Raw genomic sequence first — 26,701 nt, forward strand, 5'->3', positions numbered from 1 at the left:
AATAATAGCCTTAGCTCCGGTCTGGAATGGACTCCCTGAATGGAGCATTAAGGCCATTGTGGAAGCTTTCCAAGAGATTTGCTGTTTATATTAATTTGCTCTGCAGAAATGCTACAACTAACCATGTGGTCCCGCCGCCCTTTGGCCTCCTGCCTTCTGCCACGTCCGGCTTCTGTTACTAATCACTTCCCAGTGTTCATTCTCAGGGAAGTATACCCAGCAAACTGATAGTCTCTCACCAACATCCAGACAGCCCTGTGTCCTCTCCTGTGGACACGATTCAACAACCAGGCTTTTAGTAACACGGAGGAATGATGGAATGGAGGATTGTCATATCTGTGGACACAGATAATCAGTGGTACACATACAGAGTTTACACTGAACTCACTGAACCTGGTTTCTACACTCATTGTTCATTTTATCAGCTCCACTGACCATACAGGAGCACTCTGTAGTTCTACAATTACAGACTGAACACTGTTTCCCTGCATATACTTTCTTATCCCCATTTCACACTTCGTCAGTGGTCAGGACGTATTGATCATGTTCAATATGTCTCTAGATTCTGTAAAACTAGTGAATAATGGGAGGACGTTGTGCCCACATTTGGTAAAATGATACATTTGTGTTTTAAAAAAGTAATACGTTAAAATGTCCAAATTAGTCACATGTTTTGAAGTGTCAACATTGACAGCACTATGTAATACCCTTGATTTCAAAAGAAGTGGTGAAGCCTTGTCTTAGGTGCGGTAGCTGTCTCAGTTTCGGTCTCGTAGTGTACATTTCTATGGTGTATAGAAGAGTGTATATGTGACTGACTTATTCTAAGAAAATCATAAGCTTAGGGTGGAGAAATGACTGTAATATGTATATTTATCATTATTATTATTATTCAGTTAATGTGCAGGAGATCACAATGATACCAGCTTCAATTTGCTAAAATCTACCTTCAGTCCAAGTTGTGACAGCCCACCCCTGAATCTGAGAATTTCGTGTATTAGCTGACACATTAAATCTGGACAGTTTGTGTTCTCCAAGCGTGTTGAGCCCCAGTGACGTTGCATTAGCAGCAGTTTGAAGATTGAACCTGAAGTGATGAATAAAGCCACTGCTTTACACACGCAGCACACACACACACAAACTAATAATCGTTTAATCTTTATAGTTCTTTTTGGTTCATAACAGCCGTAACAGCAGATTTTTCTGATGTCTCCATCAATTTGTGATCTGAAACCTGAGATATTAATTAAAAATGCAGATTAACAGAGCTTTTACCGACACCAGCCACACTTTTGATCAAGGGAAAAGGCAGATGTCTAGTGAACGTCATTTTACAGGACATTATTTCCAGAAAGGGATCTCCATTTCAGATGACATGGTAATAGCTGACATTTAAAGCTGGTCTGAATTATGTGAAAATTCACGTATTTAAAATAATTTGCATGTCCATTTTTTCCATGTGTAATTTTCAACAGCATTTAAACACAGAGTGGCACGGTCGCACTGGACGTGGTGATTCTTTCACAGGTCCAGGGGCTTGGGATTGGGTCACCATCTGTCAGGAATGTGGTGTGTTCTCCCTGTATCTGCGTGAGTTTCCTCCAAGTGCTCTGGTTTCCTTCCACAGTCCAAGCATACATTTGTAGTCGGACTGGCTGCGTGACATTGTCCGTGTGTGTGTTTAAGTTCATGACTCTGTGAAACTGTTCAAAGGTGTGCGTGACTGGTACAAGATGTGTTCCTGCTGTGCGCACAATATTTCTAGGTAGCCTCTGGATCCACTGCGCCCTTGACCAGAATGAAGTTACAAAATGTGAATGAATTAATGGATTAATGAATTAGAAACCAGCAGCTGTGTGAAATTTCCAGAATTTGAATTGACCAATAGAAAACCTCCAAAATGACTTGAAAAAACACATGGTACATCAACTTATATTAAAAGTCAAGACGGTACCAAACTGTACGCACAACCACAACAACAGAGATTTGCGTATTGTGATTAATATCAAACTGTTAAGTACTATTCAAGTCAGCTTTAAATGTACTGCATTACAGGCCATTCAACCATTTTATTAATTGGGTTATGACCAAATTCAGTATTTTGACATGAGGTGTGTTCTTACACCTCCGCTGGATTATTCCACTGGACAATAGCCAGATGCAAAGGTGTCTTCTTCGGAGTTATTCTGAGGATCCAATAAAAGAAAGTTTATGAAAGTCCCCCTCCCAAAAATGAAAAGAAAAAAAGCCACAGCCATAGAGTGGCTTCCAAACCAGTAATGGGAGCATTGGAGTATGATCTGTTGCAGAGTCCTTGTCTCTTTCTGCCATGCTCCCAAACCTGCTTGCAAGTGTACAGACCACTCCACACAGGGCCCAGTGAGCCCTTAATAATTGCTCTGTGATACAGAGGATGGGCTGGAGAAAATCCCAGAGGTAGGCCCAAAAGTCCACTGTCGCTCCCTTTCCTCAAATATACAAAGTCCAGTTGCACTGAGAAACAATTAGGATCACCAAGAAACGAAAGAGAACAACCAGACACTTCTGTCCCAGCATCCTGTTGCTTTCCTGTACTTGGAGAGGGAGGCTGCACATTAGGCACAGTCTGCTTAGTCTAGAGTCAACGTCTAGACGTTGGTCTCGAGACCGTTCATGTCGATGGCGCAGTGGTCCTGGTCCTTGTGATTCCTTTTATGGTGGTGTGGTGACAGGTGTGAGGATTTTTTGTTCTTCTCGTTGGGCCTAATGCCTTCCTCCAACTGCATGAGACGGGCCACATCTGGAGATACAGGTTCCTGTTTCCTGGGACCTGCCGCAGGAGGCTGGAAGCAGCCGTTTTTCTGGTAGGACATCATCTGCTGGATACTGATCATGGGCTTGGTTTCACAAATGAGAGGGATCTATGTGAATGTCAGGAGAGGACAAGCATGTTTTTAAAGTGTAGAAGATGAAAACTGATCTAAACCAGTGATCTCCAATCTGGGTCCTGGAATGTCTAAGCCCTGGTGTCCAGGATCACAACTGGGAACCACGGATCTACATCAGAACTTAACACACTACATGGTACCCTTAGTCCTTTTCCACCAACATGGAACCTATTTGGTTCCCATTCGCAAACCTACTTTGGAACTGTTCAGTGCATTTCCACCAACATAAAGTGGTTCCCGAACCAGAAAGGTTTGCTGCCAGCATGAACCGTGATGTCATCCATGGGTGTGCTGAGCTAAAGAAGCTCCTGAAAGAGCACAGAGCCTCAAATAAGGTGTTATGGCACAGTGGAGCTAAAGGAACAAATAAAAGGAAATAATAACAGGAAAATGCTTTTTCATTGTGTGTTTCTGTGGCTGTGTTCATTGCAACATGAGGTGCATTGGCTAGTTTTCTTCATTGTTAACAAGCTCCACATTATGGTTTGAAATTTGGGAACATTTACAAATGTGTATTATATCTCACCCTGATCTGAACCTGCTGTAAACAGTGTATAAACTATGGCTCTGTCCTGACTCTATCTGCTTATTTATGGCCATGGCACTGAATTCAGCTACAGCAATGCTGGAACGACCCCATGACACCCCCCACTGATGTCTGAGGTATCTTTGGTTCCCCTCAAAACTGGAGGAAACTCGGCCTGGCTTCTGAACAGAACCGGTTGGTGGAAAAGTTCTCTCTGTGTTTGCCATTTTTAATAAGGGTATATTATTAGAACCCATACTAATGTTCTTACAGAAATAATTCCAGTAGCCAATTCTGTCACAATGGAGGCATCAACCCAACACCTTGGGCCATGTAGTGTGCTTAAGTTGTGGCAGTTTGCCTAACGTTTACATGCATCTTACCTCCTCTCCCTCCTTTATAAAGTCCTTCCGACAAATATGTGCCATGATTCCCGTGGCCAGAGCGTCACCCATCACGTTCACCATGGTCCTGAAGCGGTCTCTGAAACACAAATAGTTCCAAGTTTTGCTTTTGTGGTCAGTTTTCAGTTTGTTTGATCCTAGTTATATACTTCTGGGATGAATCTATTTCTGTAATTATGAGCACAGTCTCGGAAATGAAAGATCTAGAACAAGAGAAAGCCTGGACAGGCCAGTGTTGGGAAAGAGATAAGTTTCAAATGTACATCCATCATAGCAACGTGTTTGCCTGTCACGTCATTTCAGAGGCAAGAGACTAGCACTTAACTCGAGTTCCAGGTACTTACAGGGCCCAGTCCACCGCAATTATGAGCGTGATGTCGTCTGTGGGCAGTCCCACTGAGGTCAATACGATCACCATGGTAACCAGACCTGCCTGAGGGATCCCTGCTGCGCCAATGCTGGCCGCCGTGGCTGTGATGCTGCGAGAGAGAATCAGAGAGATTGCTGCTGGTGATGGACTCAGTGATTAGGTTTGTTGTTAGTACAGTCTGTTTACATCTGACAACTGATAAAGTCAGCAGCTGACATTACAGGAAACGTCAGGTTTGTGCCAACCACAGCAGAAAGTGAAGATTGAACTGTTTTGACAGGATTAGTGGCTGTTGCAGCATCGCAATTACATTCTAACCTGCAGTTACAAGCTTTGGAACCCAGCAATCACGACCATTGTAGCCAACCCCTAAAAAATGGATTGGTTTCCCAAAGCTCCTAAAGTTTTGTCCCTCGTGTTGTTGATATGTAATTGGTGAGCCTTCAGATGAATGCAAATAAATGAATCTGCATTCCTCTTTACCCACCTAATGGTGATGATCTGGCCGAAATCCAGCTCATAGTTGTTGACTTGAGCGATGAAAATGGCCGCCACTGCCTCGTACAGCGCCGTTCCGTCCATGTTGATGGTGGCTCCCACTGGAAGCACGAAGCGGATGATGCGCCGGTCAATGTGATTATTCTCCAGGAGGCACTTAAAGGTGATAGGCAGAGTGGCAGAGCTGCAGAGAACAAATGTGCGTAGACTGATTAGAGACAGACACTTCATCAAGACGGCTGTGTTATGTTCCTCAGTTCTGTTCTCTGTTACAGTGTTTTCCCATAAATATCTGTCATGGGTGATGCCACAGTAAAATCTGTTAGTCACTTGATGTAAGCTTTATTGTGTAACTTCACCACAGAAGTTCATAATCTAATTTTCTGTTCCTTTTAAAAAGGTGCTGAGAGATAACTACTGTGCCATGTGGAGTCCTTGCTTTAACCCAATATCAGATAGCCTTTGGAGAGTTGACTTTTGATTAAGAAATCCAAAGATTTTTGATCTTGGTCTAGACAAGATGACAGAGGTAGTTCTCATCTCCTTGTAGCCTGCAAGTTAGCGTCAACATTCCTAAGTGGGGTTTGAAGAGGTTCAAATGGGTCTGTGGCCAATGAAAAGAAAAACTAATCTGTGAGAACTGGGATGCAGAGCCATATTCAGTCCAAAAAACAACAACAACATGCAAAAACTCAGGAGTAAACAGCGCCTGAATTTACTGCCAGTGTTGTTGTGGATTTCAAAGTCCGCGGTTCCTGTTTGAGAGAGGGTTTTGCAATGACACTGGCTCCATTTTGCAGGGGAGCCCTGCCAGTGGAAAAGCGACCAACTAAAAGCGAGCCAAGTCAAGTCGAGCTGATCCCATGCAGTGAAAAAGCAACATAAGTCTCTTTTGGGGAACTATAATAGGAACGGTATTATAGATTTTAGAGTCTGACCCATATTCCCTGGTTCACCTGGATGAAGTGGCGAGTGAGATGAGCAGGGCCTGAAGAATTCCTCTGATGTAGACAATGGGGCTCTTCTTGGTGATGAAGAAATACATGGACGGCAGGATGAAGAGTCCGTGGAGAATGAGGCCCATCACGACAGTGATAGCATAGAATCCCAACTTCTTCCCCATTGCTGAGGGGTCGTCCATCTCCAGGATCTTTCCGGCCACCAGGAACACGATCCCGAATGGAAAATACCTACGTAGACCCAAAACTCATCTATTATTCCATAATACAGTCCATGCTCAATGCAAATTGTGGAATACCCTATTACAAAATATACATAGTGCAGTTTCTGTAGTGTTGAGCCCTGGAGTGCAGTGATTTCAAAGCTGTAATTTGAAGGTAAAATACTACCTAGTGTTCCTTTACGGTCACCATGCTCAATGCTAAATGTCTGTAAGAGGACTAATGGAGCAGAGTCTGTTCTTACCAGATAACAATGGCTACAATTTTCAGCACGGCTTCATTCAGACTCTGACAGAAATTGACCAGGGCACTGCCGTTCGGTCCCATTCTCCCCAACATGATTCCTACAAAACACAAGCAGGGTGTCTTTTACTGTTGCATTTTTACTGATAAGACACAGGACTGTTACATTGCTTAGGACCTTGCAGCGAAAGCATTCCTGGACCAAAACTGGTTGAGAAGGCAACAGTAACACAAGGACAATCCTTATACACAACATAGAATAAAGTATGTTCCTCAACAAAAATGTTTGAAGTTTTTTTTTTTTATTGGGGGTGGGGGGATTTGGGCAGTGGATATTTGAAGGACTCTGTGATTAAAAAGGAGAAATGATCACGATTCAGCTTCAGTACCACATACACACTTAAGGTCACAGTGGTCAGAAAAACAGCAAATTGTGACTAAGTTTAGATGTTTTTCAGCTTTAACTACAGTTAAAGGCAAAATATTATTTACTAGGCTTTACAATTTTTTTTAAATTGTGCATAATTTTATATTGGAATAATATTTATATTGTTTCTGCAAAGTCATTTATTGAGGTCTTTTTTTCTTGGTCTATTCAGTATGATCTGTACAACCTAGTGAGTATATAGTAGGCCTAGGGCTGGATGATATGGCCAAAATTTATATCATAATATACAATTATATCTTAATTTTGGACTATATGATATAATTCCAATATTGATATGAACAAGAAAAAATCCACTGAAAAACCTCAAGAACAAACAAGAAACAAAACAAAAAAAAAGACATAACCAACAAACATAAACATATAGGCTTTGTCAAGATTAATATTTTTTATTAGTTTTAAATTGAGTGCCGAACTAACAATAGTGGCCTCTAATGAACGTTAGACCATGACAGATGCTGTAAATAATGTGTACCAAAATGTTGAAAATGTGTATAAAAATCATATTGTTTAACATTTTATAATGCGATATATAGTGATATTGAATTGTTGTCCAGCCCTTAGTGGGGCTAAAATGGGCATATAGTGAGCATATAGAAGACATACGGGGAGAAAAGTGGGCATTGATTAGCCATACAGTGGTAATACGATAGGTGCAGTGTATATATAATGGGAATATAGCGGCATAAAATGGGCATTTTGTAGGTATACATTGGACATATAGTGGGCAGAGTTGTAGTGGAGATACAGTGGAAAGGTAGTGGGTATATAGTGGCTAAAGAGGGGAAAACAATGCGAATTTTGTAAGCATACGTGGACATAACCTGAGGGAATATGATGGCTATATAGTGGGCATACATCAGACATGTACTAAGCATATAGAAGACACACAGGAGAACAGTGGGCATTTAGTAGGCATACACTGACCTTATAATGGGTTCATAGAAGGCATGCAGTGAGCATATAGTGGGCATTAAGTGGGTTTCTAGAGGTGCATACAGTGGCAAACTGCTATTCCTTGAACTGCACACTCATGTTTGACCTTTCTCAGGGTGAATGAATTCAGACGACCATCTGCTGGATGTGGCGGATGATACACTGCATCATCAATGAAACTTGTCACATGAGAAATTAGGCTCATGAGTGAGAGGTGTGACATCTCCAGTATGAACTGTGTGAAAAATAATCACCTCGTCAGGATGTGTGTGGGCTAATTAAAGAAACTGACTTCTTGCTTTTGATGAGTCAGAGGCTGATATGGAACAGAAGCTGTCTCTATATGAAAGATTGTCCTTGAGGAGAGAGTTCTGTGGGTAGTGGGGGAAATGGCTATTTAAATGCTGAGGAGGTCAGAACATATTTTCAAAAACACTTTGTGGTTTCATACACTCACCTATTCACTGTCTCATGGGGAAAATTTCACACGCTCACCTGTGGATAATTTCACAAAGCCGCTACAGCTACCAGCATGTGGGGTTGGACTATGGGGGGGAAACAGGAGCACCCAGAGGAAACCCACACAGATACAGGGGGAACACATCACACTCCTAACACACAGTGACCCAATCCTGAGCCCCTGGAACTGTGATCGCTTTAAATCACATCCTGGCCACTAGGCGTCATTAAAACAACCGTTTTATAATGTGGAGTGGAGGAAAACGACAGACTGCTCCTTTAGGTCTGGGCTAAGGTTTGTTGACTGACCCATGGTGGAGGAAAAGATGACGATCCCCAGGACATTCATGCCGTCGCTGGTGCCAGGTAGAGTCCTGAAGACCACATCCGGAGGTGGCGTCAGGTCCAGGGAGAAGTTCTGGATGTCTGTCCCGTTATCATCCTGGATCCCATAGATGAAGATCCGCCGGGTGGTGGTGGTCTCCATCAGGTCCTGGCTCACTGTGGGCCTGGGCTTCAGGATGGGGACACTCTTGGTGCGGTACTATTAGAAAAGAGAAGGAATAGATTAGGTTAAATGTAATGTTAATATATTGCCTCTGTCCCAAAAAAAAAAAAACATCCCAAAAACATGTACCTGCTATTCTCCATTTTCTTTAGGCAACGACAATATTTTAAATTTGTACAGTAGCTTAACATGAGCTCAAGGTCCCCATGCTCAATGCCAAGCATCAATAAGAGGGGTATAAGTCCCCACAGTACTGGACTATGGAGCAGTGTCCATGCCGGTTCATCTGTAGTGAGTCCAGAGGCACTCAACAGAACGTAATACAATTTGAGGGTTGTTCACCTTGTACATCACCATTAAAGATAAGTGGACCAGGTCCTGGGCACAGTAAGCTTGGATAAGCCACACTTTCACTGCTGTTTGGCCGACACTTGATTAATCAGAGTGCATTTTTCTGGCTCTCGGGTAATGGCATGCCATATCCAGAGGAAGGAAAATGACCCTTGCTCCAGCACAATTCTCAGAACATCAAATGTACTTGGTAGTTTTTTGGAATCTTTCCTTTTCTTCACTTCATTTTCCCCAAATTTTGTCTTCTTTCTGTGTCATCAAGATGGGCGTTTCTTAAGTTAGTGGCTTTTTTCTTGCTGTCTGGACCTCTGCTTTTTGTAAATAAGGGCTATTTGACCTAGTATTGTGGCCTTTTTTGACACTTGTGCCTTTTGTAATTCTGTTCAAGTCCATTTCCTGGAATAATGTCGTCAGCTCTTGAGCTCCTCATGTCTTCTCTTCACAGCTCTGGGAATTGTTTAGACTCATCACAGTTGGTATTTCTTGCTGTGGCAGTGGGGTGACATACAGGATTTGAATGTTTTTCAGTCTCAGCTGGTGTCTTTTCTCTCTCTGAAGGTCAACATAGAATTCTCTTTAAAGGAAATACTGACATCAGTCCCAGAATCTAAAGAATATTCACACAGTATTGAGCTTTAATTTGTCCCAATGCATATGCTCATTCAAAGCAACACTAGGTAGTATTTTTACCTTAGATTTACATCTTCAAAATCATTGTGAAGTGCCACTGAGCTGTAATAGAAAACTCCATGCTCAGCACTGCAGAAGCTGCACTATGTAACTTTTGGAAGTGGGTATTTTCAACTTCAGAACAGTGCTGTGAAAGAGAATTTCACTGTGCAACTGTAGCGGGAGCCCAGAGCAAACATATAAAATTTTGCTTTGAGGATTTGAAGACATTTAGCCATTAAAACATTAGTTAGGCCAGGCACTGATGTTGGATAATTAAGGTCACAACTCGAAAACACAGCTCCACCTCTTCATGCCTCAATTCTGGTCGGGGTGGTGGGTGGTCCATACCCCTCTTGCCCACACTTGACTTTGAGCATGGTGTCCTTCCTATTATGTGCAGATTCTCTACAGTGTCCATAAATAATAAATAAATCTGCTATATATTTTAAAGTGATCTGTCATATTCTAGTGAATGCTAAGAAACTGAGGACATTAAAACGAGTATGATCAATTAATTTCACATGAGAAAAGCCTTGAAAATTAGGACTTTCGGGCCTCAGATTCCTGTACATAGAATGTAGAAATAATTACTGACCTGTTGGAAAGTAGCTTGCACCAGATTGGCAGGGAACATATTGCTGTTGGAAAGAAAAAGTGAAATATCATTCCTCTATATTGCCTCAAGGTCCTGATGTTTGTCTGTGTAGACACCATAAGTGTCACCACAAATTTTACAGGGAGGAGCTAATAAAATGTAAATGCACAATAAAATTATTTAATGTGCATTATCATCCTTAATGACAAATGAAAACATCATAATGAATGGGCCAATAGATATATTCCAAAATGATCACCAAATAAGTAAGAAAGTCTCTTTATATTAAAGCTGCAGGGTAACCTTTGGGAATTTGGAGACCTCTTTGGTGGAAATGTGTAATTGCACATAACATGCAGTTAATGGTTTATAATTTATTCATTCATACATTCATTTACTGTAACTGCTTCATGCAAGGCAGGAGTGCACCCTAGACAGGGCAACTGTCCTGAAACCAATGTAGGAAACCCACATAGACACAAGGATAACACACTACGCTCCTCACAGACAGTGACACAAGGCAGGGACTGAACCCATGACCCGAGAACCCAGGAGCTGTGACAGTGACTCTACCTGTATAAAGGATGAGTACTTCACTGGGGACGGATTCTCTGAACAAGATGACAAAGCAGTTTTGTAAGTCACTCTGGATAAGAGCATCCACTAAATGCAGTGACATTTACATCATGTAAAAAATTCCTGTTAAATATACCAACAGAAATGCTCCAAAATGTGCTAGAAACATCTGTTTATTTGCATTAAAAAGGCACTCTAATTTTGGGGGGACTTGGAGACCTCTCTGGTAGAAAAACGTAATTGCTGGCAGCATGTTAAAAATATTCAGAACTATTACAACAACTAGGGTCATTGGGCCAGAGTCATAATGCTGCATTCACCTACATTTGCAACATGATCCAATGCCTTAAATAGAATCAGAAAGCTCACAAGGTTCAGGATGTGTTCACAATGCACGGATATTCCTAACATGACAACAGCAGTGCTAAACCCAGCTGTAAGTCGATAAACATTGCTTCCTTCAGAGCCATATGGTTCAGATGAGCAGTAATTAGGTCCTGGCTCACAATCTGACCACACGCTGTTGTGACACGGAGCCACACACACACACACACACACATACGACATGTGGGACAGGACAAGTGCGTTCCTCTGCAGCACGGTGAGGCAAAGCCAGATCTAAGTCTGTTCCTCTGATGGAGATGCCTCTGAGCTTTAAATTCTTAACCTCCTATTCTTCCACTCTCCAGCTGGAAGCTGTGTAATCCCCTGCTTCAGGAGCCTCAAACACCACACCCCAGGCTACGTAAGGTTTTCCCATTACTTCACATAGCCTTATGCTAATGAACAAACCACAGTTTGATTATTGAATTTGTTTAAGCAGAAAATATCCTTCTTTCTTCTTCTTTTGCTAAATTCGCAGTCATTCTGAAATTTATATCTGCAACATGCCCTAAAAACTGTTGAGACAGGCACACACCTTTGCCACTGGGTCACTCACATTCCTCTAAATTCCTTGCAAACATTGCAAGACAATGTTTGATCCAACAAGCATTAGTTGTCACTGGAATAAGTTTTTTAGATATTCAGGTTTAGGTCATTTATTATGTAGCCTCATTAAACCCAGAAAACAAGTACTGATAATTAAATACTGATAATATAAGGGCTGTTAAGTCCGCTGTCATGTACTACTGACCGACTGGAACAGTGACACAATAACACAGAGACTCTGTCGAGTCAAGGACACACTCACCCTCCCTCCGCACATAATTAGCTTAGAGTCAGCTTCACTAAAAGCAGAGCTAGGGACAGGCTCCAGCACAAAAGGAAACGAGATGCACATTTATGCACAATCAAGAAGTGTCTGCTATTGTTTGAGATTTTTTTTAAGCTAGCTAACTGCTCCTGGAGTAACTTTTTAACTAATTGAAACCCCAGAGAGAGTGAGGCTAAAATTGTGTAGAAAATGTTATATCTGCATAAGTAAATAAAGTCAAGACTGGAGTATTATTTACTGTGATGATTAGCATCAAACTAGCAAAGCTGTGCCCTATAGACTAGATGTTAACAGTCTTGTTTAAAGAAGAGCTGACAGACCTTTATTATTCAGCAAATTATGCTCAATTTTGTTCCCACGTGGGTTTGTTAACTGAATCGTGAGGAAATTATGAAATGAAATTGAGAAGCGAGCACATGAGTGTGTAAACATATGTTTGTCCCAGCAGCTGTATTGTACCTGTATTCCTGGTATACACACACACACACACACGCACACACACTTACATTTGTCAGAGAAAATGAATCAGCTCCAAGCTGCTAGCCATGTGCTAATGCAGGTCATTGACCCAAGGGAAAATATTAGACACAGATACAACACAATGAGATTTGTATTTAGAAGAACACTCCATTATATTTGTTAATAAGTTACAGCGAAGTATAGGTTTATCATTCAGAATATACATCCAAAAATGATATTAGGTGTTACAATGAAAAAGGTCAGAAAGAATGGTTCCATTAGCTAAGCTACTTTAGAGATAAACATACTGATCATTCATTCATTATCTGTAACCGCTTATCCAGTTCTGGGTCGCGGTGGGTCCAGAGCCTACCTGGAATCATTGGGCACAAGGCAGGAATACACCCTGGAGGGGGCGCCAGTCCTTCACAGGGCAACACACACATATTCACTCACACCTACGGACACTTTTGAGTTGTCAATCCACCTACCAACGTGTGTTTTTGGACTGTGGGAGGAAACCAACACGGACAAGGGGAGAACACACCAACTCCTCACAGACAGTCACCCGGACCGGGAATCGAACCCACAACCTCCAGGTCCCTGGAGATGTGTGACTGCGACACTACCTGCTGCAGTATTGATACTGGTAGGTCTGTGTACCTTTGTCCCTAATTGATTTTCCATTTCTAATCCTGCAATAGAAAAAAGGAGAATGACCCATTTCCCTGTTTTGAACAATATAAATATAATTGATTTAAGGAAAACAACATAATGAAACTAAATACAACAAAATACGAAAAATTAATATGAACCAATATAAATTAAAATAACAAGAATTCCTGCTTGTGGCTGATTATTTTAGAATCACTTTATTGGCCACTGTGCTTGCACACAGAACAAATTGTTCTTTGCATTTAACCCAATTCATGCAGTGAAACACACATTTACACACACTAGTGAACACTAGGAGGCAATGAGCACACTTGCCCAGAGCAGTGGGCAGCCCTAACCATGGTGCCCAGGGAGCAGTTGGGGGTTAGGTGCCTTGCTCAAGGGCACTTCAGTCATGACCTGCTGGATCTGGGGATCAAACCGGCAACCTTTCAGTTATAAGCCCAGTTCCCTAACCACCAGGCCATAGCTGCCAGAACTGGATGTTTTTAACGCTGATAGCACCATATATTTTGAAACAGAGGAACTTACTCTGCTGGTAGATTAAAGATGAACATACCTGACCCATTTCACAATTTAATTAGAAATATGGTCAAGGACAGGGCAACATATGCTGAAAGTCTAATATAAGTAAGTTTGCGAAATTAATGAAAGGTACACGGACCCTGGTATTTGCATATAATAATATGAAATTACTATATTTGGTTTAATGGGAAAAATGTGTTCAGTGTGTTGTCAGAGACTTTGGTGCCTGGTATGCAATGTGCAATGATTTCTGACTGGATTAACTATTCTGTGTCTACTGCAGAATGTTCTCCTAACTCATCCAACTGACCCGTGTTATCTTTTAAAAGATAGTTTTTCAGTAGTGAAAAATAAGAGTTATTTCTGACCGGATGAGGTCCAGCAGGGCATCAGCTGAGCTCATGATTGGTTTCCCACTGTCCTCCGCATCCTCCTTCTGCGCCGCACCGCCTGGGTGGATGATGATCACCATGATGATGCCCACCACCACTGCTACAAAGGTGGTCCACAGGTAGTAGGATATGGTCATGATGCCCAGACGACTGGAGCACTTGGCATCCAGGGCTGCGAGACCAGACATCAGACTGAGAAAAGAAGGTGAGAAACACATGAAACAGAAACAAAAAGGAGAGTCCACAGGTACATGGGTAGAGCACAACCCAATGTGGCATAGTACTACATTATACAACTTTAAGCATGAATATTGAGCTTCAAATAACAATGTTGACAATATGGGAGCAACAATGGCTTCTTTTGAGTCTGTTCCCCTTTCTCCGGAAGAACTTAATTACAGCTCCATGTTCAATCAGACCCATGGGGTTGTGAATAAATATGCTGAATTATGGTAAAGAAATGTGTGTTAGAAGTGAAACATGACTTATACCATATCTTTGGAAGGTGCATGCTGAGCTACTATTTGCATGAATGAACTTCTCAGCTCCTGCTGAGTCTGAAAACACACCACAGTACTCCACAGCCTCAGGGAGAATTTAGACTGATCTCCAGCAAGACTCCTAACAACCACTGCTATATCCCACTGCAATCTCACATCAGGGGGTTGTGGGTGTTATTCCTTCCACTCAGCAGGAGAGAACAGAGTCATGCCATTAGCCCAGATTAGATGTTATTGTTACTGACCAGAGGTCCCACCACATACCACTGTATTTTAATTTCAGAGCAGCTCACCAACAAACTCTTATTTCAGAATCAGATGTGAATGCATAGATTATACCTTATTTACATCTTGCTAGATATATGTATAGTGATCAGTTTTCATGGCCATCAGAAATAATACCACAAGCAGTGACTTGTGAAATATTCTGGATTAAAAGACATGTTTGATAAAATTGCCTTAGTTACAAATGTCATGCATTTAAATGGGCAAGGGGCATTTCTATGGTTAATGTAACCCAATACTTCAATATTTAAAGCCGTCATAACATGAAACTGGGGCGGCATGGTGGCGCAGCAGGTAGTGTCTCAGTCACACAGCGCCAGGGACCTGGAGGTTGTGGGTTCAAGTCCCACTCCGGGTGAGTTTGGTGTGTTCTTCCCGTATCCGTGTGGGTTTCCTCCCACTGTCCAAAAACACAAATTGTCTGTGAGTGTGTGTCGCCCTGTGAAAGACTGCCTCCTCAGGGTGTGTTCTTGCCTTGTGCTCAATGATTCTGCATAGGCTCCAGATCCACCGCCACCCTTGAACTGGATAAGCGCTTACAGACAAGGAATGAATAACATCAAGCTTTTTAATATCACTTCACAGTTCTGTAGCTAAACTTTGTGTCAATGCTACAAAACACTCCCACCGGGCTCCTCATTTTAGGACCACTTATATTTGAGATCGTGTAACACCCACAGAACAGACCACTCTCTGTCTTATATTATTTTTCAACTGTGAATGGGATTTTATCTGACACTAAGGGCTATGGTTTTAGAAGCTGGTATTAATTTAATATATATTTGTTTACCACAGAGTAGTGATTTAGGAGACTTCATTTATGAGATATTCATATTTGTCATAGTGATAATCAACATAGATCTGGAACTCCTTATAAGGACATTACGCTGGCTAAATAACAATGCCATGATCTCAGTTGTCCATCTAAAATGGCTGCTTGTAGTGGGAGACATTGCAAGGAGAGCGCACAAATAAGAAGAATTTGATGTGATGTGGGTGAAGTAATTTTCCAACTGCTCTTTATTAGGTAGTGCATTTATTGGGGGTGCATCCAGAACATACAGAAAATATACGTTCTGTATTACAACAGTCAATTGAATTGCTGCGTCATGCTTTGTGGCACCATAATGAAGTCACAGCAGGATCTCGCTAACTCGCTAACTCTGTTCCTCCATGCAGCGAGAGATTCTGTGCACCTGAAAGAACACCTGCTTTCATCCTTTTCCAACTCGACTGTGTAACATCAGCATTGCAGTAAACACTTTATCAAAGAAACAGTGCAATTTAGTTGCAATTTACTGTATCAAACCTACAGTGTGTTTAGGCGTGCCATTAGCCACACAACTACAACAGTCAATATGTTTATGCTTGCAGAATTTCTAATCGCAATTCCTTTGCATTAACATTTTGTTTGTTTTAATGAATTCGACAATGTAACTTTATTCTGGATGAATGTGTTAGCACTTCATTGCTCACATGGGTTTTACAATGACTTCTTTGTAGATATTAATAGGATGTTAATCCAAGAATTTAAGGTGGAATGGGGCATGGGTTTGAACTGCTGCTTTGCAACTAAAGGCTGATGCAGATGCCTTAGTTGTTTACAAATATAATTTATATATAAAAATATTGAATAATTTTAAGGCTTTGTCATTTATTTTTATCACTTTTTACTTAAATTTTAGCTTCAGATTTAGCTAGAAAAAGTACATTTCCTTAAGAAAGCACACCATGTTTGCACAATTTCAATCTTGCTTTAGTGTTTCAGGTGGTTGCTAAGGTGTGGTATACCATGTGGTTTTTTGAGTGTTGCTAGTGTACACCAGCTAGATCACACAAACCATTCATTCCTATGGGAGCGGGATAATTCATACAAATAATCAAAAGACTATACAAACAGTATCACACAATCAGATGAAAGAGTTGTGTGTTGGAACAGTTTCAATAACACTAAAACCATCACTCCAGCTAATGTGTTAAATTGCTGTTGAAGAAAACGGGAGATAAATGGATTTCGTTGAGCACTGGTGATACAGAAGTTGAAGATTTTGTTTCACCACTTGCAATGAAGGTAGGTTCCTCCTGCAGATGGTGTGGTGATGTCAGAGGCTGGATTAAATGCTGTGCTGCATTTCCCAGTGTGTTTCTATTCTGCTCTGGCAGCAGAAGATTGGAACCATCTGGAGCTTACTGCACCTCTCTCCTCCTCAAGAGCATTACTCTAATCCTGCAGGAGACAAGGAAGTCCTGCACAGGTTTCCCCTCCACTGCCTTGCCATGATTTGCCAAGTATGTCTGTCCAGTATGATATTTAAAAATTATTTTAAAGATATTTTCTAATTGTCTCTTTTATAGTTTCCATCCATATTCTTAAGCAAAGCCAAATTCTTGTTTTAAATATGAGACATGACTTGAAAAAGATCTGAAATCAGTTGCTGGATCGCTTTAAAAAACAAACAAACAGAAAAAGGCTGGTCTGTGTGTACTGAGTCCTGAGTTTAATATTGTCCATTTCTAAATCAAATTTATGGATATTCTGTATGTAGCTGCTACCTGTGTGTGCTTCATAATTTGCATTTGCCAATTACAGTTAGTGTAACAAACCTGCAGTGAGAATTTTAAGCTGTGCTAGCAATTATACTGACACTTAATGGCCTGGATGTAGCATTGTATATTTAGAGGTTCTGTAAATATAATTTATTTTAACTTTAAATAAAAATAAGGTTTTTATTTTTTATAAAAAAAAATCACTCATAATCTCTCAAAGTGTTTTTTGATGCTTCATCTTTTTGCTAATGTTGGTTGTTTTCTCCAGGGTCAATATCTAATATAATGACCTAGCTCATAACATATACTTATCTTTACATTGACTGGATTTCCCAAAACATTATTAAAAGCTCGAAAGAGAGATAGAAAGCAACATATAATATCGTATCTGACCTGCCTTCTGCTCTGCCCCTGCCCCATGAATTCGTCTCATACTCTGGTTTCTCCACTCGTTGGTGGGCAGATGGTACAGAAATGTAGACAGTATGCAGGACCCTGAGTTAGCTCCTTAAGCCCATACCACACAACTTGATAAATATCGCACTTTCTACATGGGAGACACATTCTGTGTTGTGTCTGCGGCATAAGTAAGGTTGATACTACTGACCCAGAAAAACACACTGGTGTCCTCCAGGGTGTGTTCCTGCCTTGCGCCCAATGATTCTGGGTAGGCTCCAACCCCATCTCGACCCTGAACTGGATAAGCACTAACAGACAATGAATGAATCATTTATTTAAAAAAATTGGTTTCCATGAAAAAAAAAGTTTTGTAATTCCTGAATAAATTAGTTTATGCTCCAAATACAGTGTACCACATATTGTGGCCATATTCAAAATAGGTTTATCATGGGCTCTATACATTCAGGCCACTAGGTGTCACTTTTGTTTTTTGTCAGGATACAGTTGTGACAGGACTTTTTCAGTCTAGATTGGGATTTTGGAAAAAAAATTATTGTTTATAATGTTATATAGGGTTCCAATTAAAACCATGGTGCTGCGAATGTGGTCATCATTCCCTTCATTCATTTTCTGTAAATGCTTCAGGTTCAGGGTGTTGAGTGTTGCGGTGAGTCCAGAAACACACCCTGGATGGGGCACGAGTGGACCCACAAACCCAAGACCCCACTGCTGCCCAGTGGCTATTTGGGTAAAAAAAAATATCAAGCCCTGCATAGAATGTCTACAGAGAACAAAGGTTGATGTCAAGTTTCCCAACCTCTAATCTACCATTAGTCACAGGGGTAATGGGGCAGAATCTATGTTGTATACGTGGTGCCAATAGAGAGAGCAGTGGGAAAACGGCCTGACCACAGCCCCAGAAACAGACAGAGCAGTTTCCTGTTTTATTTATTTATTTATTTTAATTATTTATTTTTTGTTTAAAAATCTCCAATTTTCCATTTTCCCTTCTAAATTAAAAGTGAATGGCACAAAGGTTCATGCAACCAACAGATATATTTATTTGGGAATGGAAGAGCCGCACTTTTACAGGACAAGAGCTGCATGGGTTGGCCAATCCTGCTATGGCCTTTTTCTCTGTTTAATGGCGCTTGGCTGGGCCCCTTTCTCACTTGTGGTGTGAGGCCTTGGCTGTGGAGTGTGTGCAGTTGGTTTTTCCCAGATTAGCTGTAATTAATGGCTTGACACTCACGTGCCGATTGCCTCTTGGCATTGGGTCTTTGTCGTGGATGAGCATGAACCACTCTCCCGTGCAACAGTGGTGTGTGTGTTTGTGTGTGTGTGTGTGAGAGAGAGAGAGAGAGACTGTGAAAGCAGGTAACTGGAGTATTGACCTGACCCTTCTGTTCAACATCTAGTGTGTGTGTGTGTGTGTGTGTGTGTGTGTGTGTGTGATTGATTGACTGTTTAAAAAGCCAGGGATCAAACTCTCTAGTCTTTTTTTAAGTATTTAAGCAGTTTGCTCTCACCAAGCATCCAGCGTGTAATTATTGGTTATGCATGGTTTCTTCTTGTTATCTCGGTGTTAAAACACAAAAGTACAGCATATTTTTGGGTGAGTGATGATGTTAAACAGGACAGAGCTTTCCCTACTGCTACAACATAACATTGCTGGAGTAAGGCCCTTCATAAACCAAGAATCAACCAAAATCTATGATCCCCTGACCTTACAACTATGTTATCCACATGTGGCCACACAAATGACACTCTTTACTTTTACTCATTGCCCACAGCGTTCAGACTTGTGGACTTAACCAGGGTTCAGACAGTTTGGTCTAGAGTTGGGTTCTGTTGGCCAGTGGATTGGCACAGATCTTTGCTGAGCTCTAAAACTGACTTCAGTTCAATTGTGTTAGGGTTCAGACAGAAATATGTGGAGCTATTGGACTGGATTGAAATTGGACTGGCCCTTGTCAGGCTACAGCCTACAGCCCCTCTGTGGATCACAGATCTATTCCTGTTATATTCATCCATCTGCACTTCATCAGACTGAGTGCACTTGTGGAGAAAAGACTTCAAGATTTCATTAATCAGGCATTGCTATTTATTATGTGCCATATTTGACATTTTAAAAGGAGACAAAATTGTGAAAAACTCTCTTGTTCACTGCCTGAGCACATTACTGTGTCTGGAGCCTACCAACCCACACACTGAGAAATAACACAAACCATTCAGTGTTAAGTGCGTGAGATTAAATGATGCAATAAATAAGAGAACAGAGCAAAAACAGTGAACACGAGAGCTTACACTTCTGCTCACACATTATGACACCAAAACTCTGTTCAATTTTGGAAAAGTGTGATATTGTGTCCCGTTTAAAGACAGTTCAGTCTAAGCTCTCATGTTCAGGAATGTTGTTGAAGTTGTACACAGATTTAAAGTGACTCAACTTACTTTCCAAATCATCAATTTCTAGCTCTGGAAACACTGCCCCACAACAGCTTTTCAGAATAGATTTGGTTTTGCTTGGGTGGGTTGTTTTACTCATAACAGCAGCAACAGCTCTGGCAGGTTCTCAGGACTGAAAGGACTCCCAGGACTCCAGTTTCTCTGGAGATTTTGGAGAAAAGCCTCAAACTGGAAAAGAAAAAAAGGCTGTAAAGAACTCTGCTCCTACCTGGAGACGACAAGAGGCAGGATGAGCATCTTCAGCATCCTCATCAGCAGCTCTCCGGGGAACTGAAAGTACTTCACCTCCTTCAAATATAAAGGAAGAGAAAAACACATGATGCATAACTACGTTTTTAGCCGAATGATGAGTCAGCAGCGTGGCTCTAACATTCTGTCAAAAGGTTTTTCCATGTCACCCATGTGCTTAAAGTGCCCTGTTCATCATGAATACAGCTTGAACCTCTTGCCACAGTGATCAATAAAAACATCATAACATCTTTACATTTTAGTACGTTCTTGGCCCTGTATATAATCTACATTTTTTTTAGCAGTTTAATATTCAACATTGATTTTTAAGTTATGTTTGGGTGTATTTTAAAAGCCAAAGTAAGTAAAGAAACAGTAGAGAGTTACGTGGAAAGTGCATTCGTCAGCGATGGTGGTGAATGTAGGGCCATATTGTGTTTAAGTGGAGCTGGAGGATGCTGTTGCTGCTGGTAAAGAGCTTTAAGAGCTGCATTAAAGTCAGGGGAGGAGGGAAAAGTGGAGCTTAAATCCACCGTTTTAGATCAGGATCAGTGCGGACAAGTGGCTGGAATGCAAGGCAGACAGAGAAATGCTACTTGCTAATGCTAGGCCTAAATCTATGCAGCTGGCTAGGAGCCTGGGCAGATGCCACTGGGAGACCTGGCACTTTCTGGGCACACCCTGTGATGACTTGCCATGTGGCCAGCTCGAAGAAGGGCAGGACATGCCAGGGGCTCTTTGGTAAACATTAAACTGCTGTGTGGCTCTCCAGAGAGAGAGAGAGAGAGAGAGAGAGACAATTTCAAAGCTGAGGTTAATGGGAGCACACTGCTAGTGCCATGTGCCAGTCACCAAATTAGTCAAATTAGGAAAATTTCACTTGTTTTGACTACATTAGTATAAATATACGTTCCAGTAGAGATGTCGGTCATTTTTTTACCACCAGAAAGTAGCGAATTATGTTTACAAAGAAATATTCATTTAAATATATGTTTTTAATGTTTTAATCATGAGATTAAGTTTCATTGTTTGTTGTCCCAAAAAACTCACAGAATGGGTCCCCCACATTGGGGGATACATAGGAGGATACATTCAGGCCACTAGGTCTCAGGATAATGACTGCTTCATCCATAAAGAATAAACAGTAGAGAAAACTCTCACCTCGACTTGAAATTTAGTTTTCAAGGCAGATACCAGACTTAAATATGGCTTTATATGGTGCCATATATGGGCGGCACGGTGGTGCAGCAGGTAGTGTTGCAGTCACACAGCTCCAGGGGCCTGGAGGTTGTGGGTTTGATTCCTGCTCGGGGTGACTGTATGTGAGGAGTTGGTGTGTTGTCCGCGTGGGTTTCCTCCGGGTGCTCCGGTTTCCTCCCACAGTCCAAAAACACATGTTGGTAGGTGGACTGGCGACTCAAAATTGTCCGTAGGTGTGAATGTGTGTGTATGTCTGTGTTGCCCTGTGAAGGACTGGCGCCCCCTCCAGGGTGTATTTCTGCCTTGCGCCCAATGATTCCAGGTAGGCTCTGGACCCACTGTGACCCTGAACTGGATAAGCGGTTACAGATAATGAATGAATGGTGCCATATTAAAGGCATAGTTCACGATTGTAATAAAAAAACATTTAAAATTTAGAAGATGTTTCCTCACCATTTGCAAGCTCTCCAGTTTTTTTGCGTGCTTGAAATCTCTCAAATCTTTTTATGAAGATCCAGTGTCTGTAAATTAGCAGCATAACAATCTTTCTTGGTCCGGTTTTCTAGACTCTCTCTCTCTCTCTTCTCTCTCTCTCTCTCTCTCTCTCTCTCTCTCTCTCTCTCTCTCTCTCTTTGCTAAAAGTGGAGGCATCTGGAGTATATGTAGACAACAGAGAGAACTCCAAACATTAAAAGGCACAAACCGAAATGAGGATGTTGCTCTATTCCTGCTCCATAGGTGGGTAATATTGAGTTATTTTAGCTGTTTCAGATCACAAGGTGGAAATGTCTCCAAACTAAGGAGATGGCTAGCTACAACACTTAACAATTTACAGTTTCTGTAGGAATTCAAACAATGAATAAAATCTTACAGAAAAGTTACACTTCAGCCGTGTTCTAACAGCAGTCATTTTAATCCCCACAAACACACCTTTCCACCTTAAAAGACACTTCAATTCTGAATGTAAACAACCAGTGAGAACTGCGTTTACTCACAATCATAGTCTCATTAACTGTCCTCTTTCTGTTTATCTACCCTATTTCCAGCATTATGATGGGACACCTTTTTTAAAAAAAAAAATAATAATTTTACCAATAGTCATTGACTCCTGGAAAAACATAATTATTTGCACAAACGAGAAGTGTTAATAGAGTCTATAACCACACCCCAGATCTGAATACATGTGCTACAATCACCATCCACCTGACAGTGGTGCACCTCAGCTATGTTTAAAAGCTCTTTAATTTAGGAAAGTGACCCTACATCTGCTGTATTCATTTTGTGGACAAATAACCAATGGAAGGCCATCCATACCCTGATACTGTTGAGCACCAGCACTGCAGTAAAAACATTTATTTAACATTTATTTAACTGTGCATAAATAAACACACTAAGTGGAGTGTTGTCAATGTTAGCTTACTGTTTGAGTTAGTGTACCACAGCAGTTAGAGGCAGACATAAGTTTGTATGATTATTACTATAATTAGTATACATAAACATAATTAAGCATTATGGATATTAAATCATTTAAATATTGAATTATATATTTGTGTGTTCTCCCTGTGTCTGCGTGGGTTTCCTCTGGGTGCTCCGGTTTCCTCCCATGGTCCAAAAACACACAATGGTAGGTGAATTGCTGACTCAAAAGTGTCCGTAGGTGTGAGTGAGTGAGTGAGTGTGTGAGTGAATGTGTGAGTGTGTGTCACCCTGTGAAGGACCCCCTCCAGGGTGTGTTCCTGCCTTGCACCCAGCAATTCTGGGTTGGCTCCAGACCCACCGCAACCCTGAACTGGATAAGTGCTTACAGACAATGAATGAATGAATTAATTATATATTAAATATTTAAATACTTAATACAGATTAGCCTCTGTTCTCTGTCAGTTGTGCAATAATCCACCCATTCACTTCAAAGGAAGACACAGAAGTCTGTGTGAATGTTACATCAGGACACTTCTTCATGTCCTTCTCTCACTGTGAACACTACTCATTTCCATATGTAAATGTATATTGAACGCTCACTAACAAACCGAACCAGACATCTCGCCCAGAAACTAATCTAAAAGAGCCATTGCTAAATAATGTTTCAGGACAAGATGGACATAACAATTTGAATATATTGGTAAAAACAATGTATATTTTATGTAATTAATATAAAAATGTTCCCTTAAATTTTGTTTATCATTAACTCCCTCAGTGTGTTAAATACACTATTGATAATGTATGAAATCCAGGAGACTTCCAATACTTAATCAATTAAAAATATAAAATTTTGGGAGCCATAAATATTTAAGGCCTGTTGATTGGATTTGTCAGGTCCCGCTCTGTTTGTGCCTGTTTTTCATATAAACCTCTGGGACAAGTGCCATGGAGCAGCATTAAAAGCCATTCTAACTGCACCAGAAACTAATTACTCAGTCTCACAATGATCACAACTCACAGCCTTCCATCACTGAAGCATCTGCCAGGAACATGAAGCATAGATGGGGGGTAAAACTGTTTTCTTTCATCTGTTTTGTTTATTAAGCCTCTGAAGTGACTCTGTCAAGCTCAAGGTTGACTTCACCATTCGAGATCAGTTACAGACACATCAAATGCTACACTCCCCTGTGTGAAGACTCCTTGAATGGAAATTACAGCTTGGTAGACATGCTTTAAAATGAGTTCTGCTGCTTTAAAGTGCTCCCAGACGTTCACAGCTTCTATAATCTCCATAAAATGAGTGGGACTTGAGCTTAAGATCACTATACCCTGTGCCAGGAGGGGCCTAAAGCCCAGCTTCTACTAAATGAAATATATTACAGGTGTTAATCAGGAGTTTCTCACACTTTGGCTGAAATAACAGCCTCTACTCTTCTGGCAAGGCTTTACATTAGATGGAGGAACACAATATTTCATGAATCCACAGCAACATTAGTGAGGTCCGGTGTTGAAAGAAGTGCTCATCCCAAAGGTACTGAACGGAGATCCAGAGATCCATCACTCCTGAGAACACACTTCTAGATAGCTAGACACTCTAGTGCTTTATAACACTCTGGTAGAATATTTGTATTGAGCATGGTCAGTGCTTTTCTGTGAAGGTCACCCAAGAGAAGACAGAATAAAGATCCCAAATCGGAAAATGGTTGATGTTCACTTGTGTCTGGAGGTTATTTGAGGATTCCAGAGAGATGTCTAACAAAGAGCTCCTCTGTTTGAAAGATGAATGGATGACTGCGGCTGACTGGAAACAGAAGGAAGGAACAGTGATGTTTGAGTGTGTTCTCTATCCAACCTGGAGACACATTCCTCCACATTTTAACACCCTGCCACAGCAAAGCTACCAATTCACGATGATATTTGACATTCCAGGAAATTGCCTTGTCTCTGTCTAATATGTAAATCCCCTCTGCATGGGGAATTTCTTTCTTTCTTTTTTTTTTTTTTTTTTTTTTTTAATGTAGATATTTGCCCACTATCCAAACCTAAGCTGCACTGATTGCAATGGAGCACCCAGAGCAAACATGGTAAAGATGGATAAGAAAGTTAAAATGAAAGGATATTCAACCTCATTCCAAACTTCCATCCATGATTGACTATCAATCCTCTGGTATGTCCATTCCCTGTCAAATTGGAAAGCTGGGTGTCCTTATTTCATAAACACAGTAACAGACTTTACAGGCACTCATTTCCAAAAGTGATGGCACTTACAAACTTTTCCAGAGGCTTGCTTTCAGTTTTGCTAAGAAATATGCATCCACATCTCTTCTGAAGTTCAGCCTTAGAAGTTGACTGAATCTCCGATCTTTTGCAATCCAAATAATCCCATTTCCCTATGACTTGGCTTCCTCACCATGTTCCTCACTACCTCAGTGATGGATTTGATTTATCTGCTAGTTCAGCCAGTTAGGAGAGACTTATTAGGTGGTCAATGCCAAATGTTGGCCATTTGTAAGCTTTCTGATAGTACGAATAACTCAATAATTAAAAAAAAAAAAGTCTTCCATTTTGTTTTTCTGGGGTCCTATATACCATTTGTCATACGGTATCACAGCTATACTTGCAATATTCTGTACTGGATGTACTGGAAATTCAAAGAGCAAGCACCCTTTCATTTGTTCCTTGTCCAGTCCAAATGCCAATGAAGTTCATATATAGAAGAGGGAATTACACAGAAGCTTCAACACATAAATGGTATGTACACCGCCATTCTTTTGATGATTTCAGTTTTCCCAAGAAATTTGCAACCACTCATCCAAAGTACGGTCTTAGAAGCTGGTTGCTTTTTCTTCTTTTCACAAAGCAGAGTTACAAGCTGAATTTTTAAAATCTCACTCCACATCTCAGATGCCTGCTTTTCTTTTATTTCCTTTCCTTGAGTATCTTTACAACTCCTACAAATCAGCATCACTGGGTTGAGTTGTGTTCTTGCAGTGTGGACAACAAGGATGGACAACACGACAGCTGAATGTTAGTGCCTCTTTGAAGGGAACCAAAATGTCACTGATAAACCAAGTTAAATGCTGATACCTTTGCTGTTGAATTGTAACATCTTGTGATGTTTGAAATTGATTGGTTGACTGGACAATTTATAAAGAATGTAAGTGGATCATTTTGTTATTGTGCTGAGAATGTTCAACAAGTGTTTGCAAGTTGGAAAAGCTGCATGCTGTTCTTGGAAAGCTTTGCACTCTTACTAATATTCTGCTCAAATATTCCCAATTTGGCACAGTGTATGGAGTCAATAAATTTAACAGATATGGCACAATTCATTTCCATAACTAAACCTAATATCCCCTGAGGGTACCACCCCAACAGCTTTTCTTTCCCAGATTGTTGTTATAGGGCAAACCTTGTGTCCAGCAAATTCTACAATTTCACCTGCTTCTAAGGTATGGATATCGTCAAACTCTGGTGGACACTAGCCCTCCGGCACTAAAGTAGGATACACCTTGTGTAGAGGGATTTGAACCTAAGCACTGACCAATATCAAGATGGACTAACCTGTTCTGAAAGGTGTTTGGAACGTAGGAAGAAGCCCAAAAGGCAGCCAACCACTACTGCCATCACGGACATGATGAGGAGTCCATTCTGCTTGCACACGTTCTTTACTCGGCTCCATGCTGCTCCGAGTGCCAT

The 26,701-nt window shown here is 41.0% G+C and overlaps 1 protein-coding gene across 2 annotated transcripts; it reads right to left on the bottom strand.

Moving 5' to 3' along the window:
• Positions 1-802: 802 nt before the first annotated feature.
• slc1a7a (solute carrier family 1 member 7a) lies at positions 803-26,701 on the bottom strand. 2 transcript variants are annotated; one of them, XM_066680452.1, is made up of 12 exons: positions 26,567-26,701; positions 20,367-20,446; positions 13,935-14,150; positions 10,116-10,158; positions 8,299-8,533; positions 6,151-6,250; positions 5,682-5,915; positions 4,715-4,909; positions 4,202-4,336; positions 3,837-3,936; positions 3,454-3,459; positions 803-2,900 (listed from the first exon to the last, which is right to left on the bottom strand). In XM_066680452.1, exons 1-12 carry the CDS (start codon positions 26,699-26,701, stop codon positions 2,628-2,630), a joined length of 1,752 nt encoding a protein of 583 aa, XP_066536549.1. In that variant the 3' UTR covers positions 803-2,627. The 2 variants fall into 2 exon arrangements, with proteins under 2 accessions (XP_066536549.1, XP_066536548.1); XM_066680451.1 differs by lacking the exon at positions 3,454-3,459.

The sequence above is a fragment of the Hoplias malabaricus genome, chromosome 9, assembly GCF_029633855.1.
Source record: "Hoplias malabaricus isolate fHopMal1 chromosome 9, fHopMal1.hap1, whole genome shotgun sequence".
Classification (NCBI taxonomy): Eukaryota; Metazoa; Chordata; class Actinopteri; order Characiformes; family Erythrinidae; genus Hoplias; species Hoplias malabaricus.

What these genes read in the sequence shown, in the direction of transcription:
- slc1a7a (XM_066680452.1), bottom strand. Translation starts at nt 26,701, where the DNA reads ATGGCACTCGGAGCAGCATGGAGCCGAGTAAAGAACGTGTGCAAGCAG. An exon ending in ATTGTAGCCATTGTTATCTG is followed by an intron (nt 5,916 to 6,150) that starts GTAAGAACAGAC and finishes GGGTCTACGTAG; the next exon opens with GTATTTTCCATTCGGGATCG. An exon ending in TCACTCGCCACTTCATCCAG is followed by an intron (nt 4,910 to 5,681) that starts GTGAACCAGGGA and finishes TGTTCTCTGCAG; the next exon opens with CTCTGCCACTCTGCCTATCA.